The sequence below is a fragment of the Cajanus cajan genome, chromosome 5 (genome assembly GCF_000230855.2).
Source record: "Cajanus cajan strain Asha chromosome 5, NIPB_CcT2T_4, whole genome shotgun sequence".
Taxonomy (NCBI): Eukaryota; Viridiplantae; Streptophyta; class Magnoliopsida; order Fabales; family Fabaceae; genus Cajanus; species Cajanus cajan.
The window spans coordinates 6,648,674-6,654,673 of NC_138521.1; the positions used below are offsets into that span (position 1 = coordinate 6,648,674).

The following is a 6,000-nucleotide window of genomic DNA, read 5'->3' on the forward strand; positions in this document are numbered from 1 at the left end:
TCCAAGGAAGCTACTAATTTCACTAGTTAACTTATAGGCAAACAAATTAAGTCAACCATGAATTCTCTATCATCAATAGTCAAGGGACACTTTGGACAGATATCAGAAGTGATCACTGAACCACTAGTGGGTGTCTCTACTAGTAGTTCAAAAGACAAGAAAAAAAAAAATAGGTAATTTAGACATACACGTGATATAAAAGAGTGAGTCGCACCAGTCATATAAAACAATTAGAGGGGTTCCATTGATGAAACACATACCCTGGATGAAATCTTTGGGTTAAGTAGCTTCAACACCACTCAAGACAAATACTCTCCCTGTGGCTCTAGGCTTGCTAGCGCTCCCTTCAACCTCTGTTGTTTCTTTCTTATTCTTGGGGCACTCCCGAGCTTTGTGTCCCTTCTCGTAACAGTTGTAACATGTTATCACTCTTGGTACCCAACACTCATATGCCTTATGACCTGGCTTTCCACAGTTGAAGCAATTATCGCGTGGAACAGAACCCTCACTCCCCCCTTTTGATGTTTGTCCAACCATTGGAGATTGACTCTTTCGTTGCATCGAATCTTGATTATTCACCTTAGAACTTGAATTCCCAGTAGACTTGGTGTAAGGTTTACTTTTACCTAAAGCACTAGAATTTGTGGTACGCATAGGACCTCCAGCTCCCTTGTAATAGTCAGCACGTGCACGATTGTCACGGTCATAAATTCTACTCTTGTTGACAAGAGTCGGGTAGTGATAAATTTCTTGATAATTGATTGCTGTTTTTATCTCAGGGCGAAGGCCATTCACGAACTTAATACACTTAGCCCTTTTGCCATCCTCACCATGGTAATGAGTACAGTAGCGAACCAAGGCATCAAATTTTGCAGCATACTCTGCCACTGTGTCATTCCCTTGCTTTAGTTCAAGAAATTCAACTTCCTTCTGGCTTCTTACATCATCCGGGAAATACTTCTCAAGAAAAACCCTCTTGAAGTTGTCCCAATTCAATTGCATTTCTGCATCAATCATCCTTTGAAGTGCTCCTTCCCACCAAAAATGGGCATCAGCAGTCAACATGAAGGTAGCCAACCTCACTTTCTGAGTGAAAGGACACTCCATGGCATTGAAAATCTTTTCGATTTCCATTAGCCAATTCATCGCAACATCTGGGTCATATCCTCCTTGGAAAGTAGGTGGATTATTTCGTTGAAATCGCTCTAACCAATTAGGAGCGATTTCAGTCCTATAGTTGTTACTTACAGCTTGTGCTAATGCTTGAAGAGCATCAGCAATGGCACGATCATTCCTACCAGCCATAATCTAAGAAAATAGTACACAATCAAATAAACAACAGACATAAGGAATCATCATACTAGCATTAGTGTACTAACATTTCATAAAATACCTTAACCATTCCAAACTCACTTCTTTCCACCTTAAACTCATATTCAAGCTTTCCATTACAATCTTAGACCAAAACAGCTCACAAAGGACTTAGAGAATAAAATTTACATACTACCTAAACCATAAAGTTAACATGCAAGCACCAATACTCAAGGAACATTCCAATCTCTCATCAAAATATCAAAACTCCAATTCTCAGATACAACCACCTTTGATTCAATTGCTTACTACTATAGATTCCTAAATTCCATTAACCGTAAACTCTTAAATCATCCAAATCTAAGGTCTTTTTACGTAAAAAAAAAATATCAAACAAATAAGCAATTATGAAAAGATCAATCAAAAATAGCATCATCAAATTATATCATGTCTATCAGACAAATCCTGAGAATACAATGCACACAAATAAATAAATAAGAACATAATTAATCATCTCATTAGCACATCAATCAACTCATCACATTAATAATCTACCAAACAAGCATAGTAGACTCATAACTCACGGCCGATTGGATCGAAATTAGCATACTTTATCTATATTCTGTAACATGTTAAATGTTAAGTTTATGATTGTATGACATGCATCATATGCATATATACTCCAGGTGTGCCGCTGAGGCCGCATACCCACGACTAACAAGGTGTACCTTTGGGTCACCCATGATATGCTAACAAGGTGTGCCTTTGGGTCACCAATGATGTAACCAGGTGTTCCTTTGGGTCACCCACGATATGCTAACTAGGTGTGCCTTAGGGTCACCAATGATGATATGTGAACTTCCGTATGGCGCCACATGCATATATTTATGAGTTGAGTCTATGACATCATTGCATGATAAATAATTATTATATATGATAATGATTATGTGTGTGTGCTATTTAACTTTTATAATGTAACAGCCCAAGCAACCCGCATGAGGATATTGTCCGCTTTGGCCCACGGCCGCACGGTTTTGCTCTTGGCGATGACACGCATGCCACCCCAAAAGGCCTCCTCACAAGGAAGGTATCCACACCCATATATATGGCATGCTTCGTTCGCCTTCCTAACCGATGTGGGACTATATCCACCCCCCCTCAAGGGAGTCCAGCGCCCTCGCTGGCACACCGATCCGGGCCCCGGCTCTGATACCAATGTAACAGCCCAAGCAACCCGCATGAGGATATTGTCCGCTTTGGCCCACGGCCGCACGGTTTTGCTCTTGGCGATGACACGCATGCCACCCCAAAAGGCCTCCTCACAAGGAAGGTATCCACACCCATATATATGGCATGCTTCGTTCGCCTTCCTAACCGATGTGGGACTATATCATTTTGCTCTTGGCGATGACACGCATGCCACCCCAAAAGGCCTCCTCACAAGGAAGGTATCCACACCCATATATATGGCATGCTTCGTTCGCCTTCCTAACCGATGTGGGACTATATCCACCCCCCCTCAAGGGAGTCCAGCGCCCTCGCTGGCACACCGATCCGGGCCCCGGCTCTGATACCAATGTAACAGCCCAAGCAACCCGCATGAGGATATTGTCCGCTTTGGCCCACGGCCGCACGGTTTTGCTCTTGGCGATGACACGCATGCCACCCCAAAAGGCCTCCTCACAAGGAAGGTATCAACACCCATATATATGGCATGCTTCGTTCGCCTTCCTAACCGATGTGGGACTATATCCACCCCCCCTCAAGGGAGTCCAGCGCCCTCGCTGGCACACCGATCCGGGCCCCGGCTCTGATACCAATGTAACAGCCCAAGCAACCCGCATGAGGATATTGTCCGCTTTGGCCCACAGCCGCACGGTTTTGCTCTTGGCGATGACACGCATGCCACCCCAAAAGGCCTCCTCACAAGGAAGGTATCCACACCCATATATATGGCATGCTTCGTTCGCCTTCCTAACCGATGTGGGACTATATCCACCCCCCCCTCAAGGGAGTCCAGCGCCCTCGCTGGCACACCGATCCGGGCCCCGGCTCTGATACCAATTGTAACAGCCCGCGCAACCCGCATGAGGATATTGTCCGCTTTGGCCCACGGCCGCACGGTTTTGCTCTTGGCGATGACACGCATGCCACCCCAAAAGGCCTCCTCACAAGGAAGGTATCCACACCCATATATATGGCATGCTTCGTTCGCCTTCCTAACCGATGTGGAGTAATCTCGTGAATGCACAGTATTTTACTATTAATATTATTTTAATGAATAGTGCATAGTAAATATAATATTATTTTAATCTGCATAGTAATTCCAGAATTTCTATAAATAGAGGCTAGGGGTTGAAGGAAATTCATAACTTGAGATAAGGAAATTCTGGAGGAAGAAAGAGAGAGAGAGAGAAGAATCTAGAAAGAGAGGAGGTTCTACTCTAGTTCCGGTCCTAGTTAATAAAAAAGAAGAGGAAGTTCTACTCAAATTTCTATTTAATCAGGTACGGGGGAAAAGAGGGTTATTTATATGTAAAATACATGAGGGTATTGGGTAGAATTTCTTAGAATAACGTTTGATTTATGTGAATGGACGGCCAAGCCTCCTATTGATTTAAAATTTGGAATTTATGTGAATGGACGGCCAAGCCTCCTATTAATTTCTAATTTGGAATAATTAGGAATTTCACTGTTATTCTATTAACTTTTATGTTAAGGAAAGTTAATTGCTATATTACTTGTAAGAATGAAGAATATTGATATAATATGCTTGAGGGGTATGTAGATCTTACTTTGTAAGTTTATTTGTTATATGGAATTATACATGTGTTATAAATTTGATGAGATGTTGTATGGTTGTGATATGATTGTGATTGTGATGTCTCACATCGATGGCTAGTATGGCACGGCTCTGTATAAGTGGTGTTACAGGGAAGGCGTGACCCTAGCATGGTGTGAGATGAGAAAAACAGTTAACACCACCACTTATGTCAGTTATGGCAGCCCTGACATAGGGTTAATTGCAAGAGATTGTATTGATTGTAATGTGATTGTTGTTACTCACACTAAAGGATTAAGGATGATACGAACCCTGTGTGGTGGATACTTCAGGGACGAGCGTACTCCTCGTAAATCAGGGATGATACGAACCTTGGGTAGGTGATGCTTCAAGGACGAGCGTACCCCTGGTATGGTGTGAGTAAGGGAGGCAATTAACCTGTATCACTTGTGTCAGATGTGGCGAGGTCTTGGCATAGTGTTAATTGTGATATTGATGGACATGAAAATGATTTTATGATTGTGAAAGTGACATGTATAATGGTTTGTGAAATGGTTGAATATTTGATAATTAAATCTATATACATTTATATGAAATAAACAAGTTATATAAATGTTAAATGTAACAAGATATATTCATTGTGGTAACAAGATATGAGGCTATAGGATAAAGTGATGAATAAGAGTAACTTGGGTGTAAATGGAGTGGTGAAATTAGAGATTTCATATGCATACGAAGTGAACTAACGCTTAGGTGCTTAATTTTTAGAGATGATCATAGAAGTAATATCAATATTGTGACACATGCTTTGATTATGATGATCACTGATATAATATTTTTTTTGATTATTTAAGGATTGGATTTGATTGAAGAATTTAGAGACTTATGCTTGATGTGTGAGATTATCCTTAGGGGCATTGAATTGATTATGTTGAAAGTGATTAGTGAATTAATGGGTGAGATCAGAGAAGCCTAGGAGTCAGATCTTTTATTAGGGAATCTAATGGAGAAGATTGGTAGAAGTATAGATAACCATTTTTTTTTTAAAATAGAAATCGACATTGTTTTGAAGTGCAAAGAGTAAATTTGGGTGCTTAGTAACCTTGAATTAAGAAAGATGATCTTAGAAAAAGGACGTAATAGTACTCTTAGCATTCATTTAAGAGCTACTACGATGTATCAGAGTAGCGCAGCGGAAGTGTAGTGACCAAAGATGAAAAGAGGAATAAAGCAATTGTATACTTGTGATTGGCATACTAGAAGTCTTTAAGAATTTTGTAACACTTGGATGCTCCATTTTGGATTTGAGATGGTGAGTGGATAGACCTTAGTGGTAGGTTTGTCAGAGACGTTTAATAGATTGATTTTATAGATTGATTTTATTTGTGTTTTAGTGGATAGACTCGCCAGGTTTACTTGTCTTACCATTAGAAATCCTTTGATGAGATTGATAGAGTTGTATATCAGTAAGGTAGGGAGATTGCTTAAGGATTCGAAAGTGAGTAGAGAGAAGTCTACCCTTACAAAAATTTCGGGGACGAAATTTCTTAAAGGAGGGGAGTATTGTAACAGCCCATTTTTCGCTGGGCCTTAGGCCCAATTCGTGCCCGGAACGGGCCGTTTCAAAAGTGAAACGGGCCGTTCTGAAATAAAGAAAGTGGCTAAATTTTAAGTTTCGGAACGGGTCTGGAACGGGCTGTTCTCCAAGGGAGAACGGGCCGTTCTGCTTGAAGAACGGGCCGTTCTGCTTGAAGAACGGGGCGTTCTCCTTGCAGAACGGGCCATTCCGGAAGGAGAACGGGTCGCTCTGCTGGGTTTTGGAACAGGCCGTTCTGGTTTTAGAACGGGCCGTTCCAGTTCAAAAATTTGCACAGATTCGAAGGTTCCGGAACGGGCCGTTCCGAATT

The 6,000-nt window shown here is 41.4% G+C and overlaps 1 protein-coding gene across 1 annotated transcript; it reads right to left on the reverse strand.

Moving 5' to 3' along the window:
- Nucleotides 1-279: 279 nt before the first annotated feature.
- On the reverse strand, nt 280-1,402 carry LOC145957802 (uncharacterized). The gene is made up of 3 exons (XM_083074207.1): nt 1,394-1,402; nt 1,084-1,308; nt 280-957 (listed from the first exon to the last, which is right to left on the reverse strand). The coding sequence occupies exons 1-3, from the start codon at nt 1,400-1,402 to the stop codon at nt 280-282; spliced, it is 912 nt and encodes a 303-aa protein (XP_082930333.1).
- Between the last annotated feature and the right edge of the window lie 4,598 nt (nt 1,403-6,000).

Bases quoted from the DNA above. Each gene is read 5' to 3' on its own strand.
- LOC145957802 (XM_083074207.1), bottom strand. The intron at 958-1,083 runs GTGAGGTTGGCT...TTTCTTGAGAAG, and splicing joins AGTGTCCTTTCACTCAGAAA to TATTTCCCGGATGATGTAAG.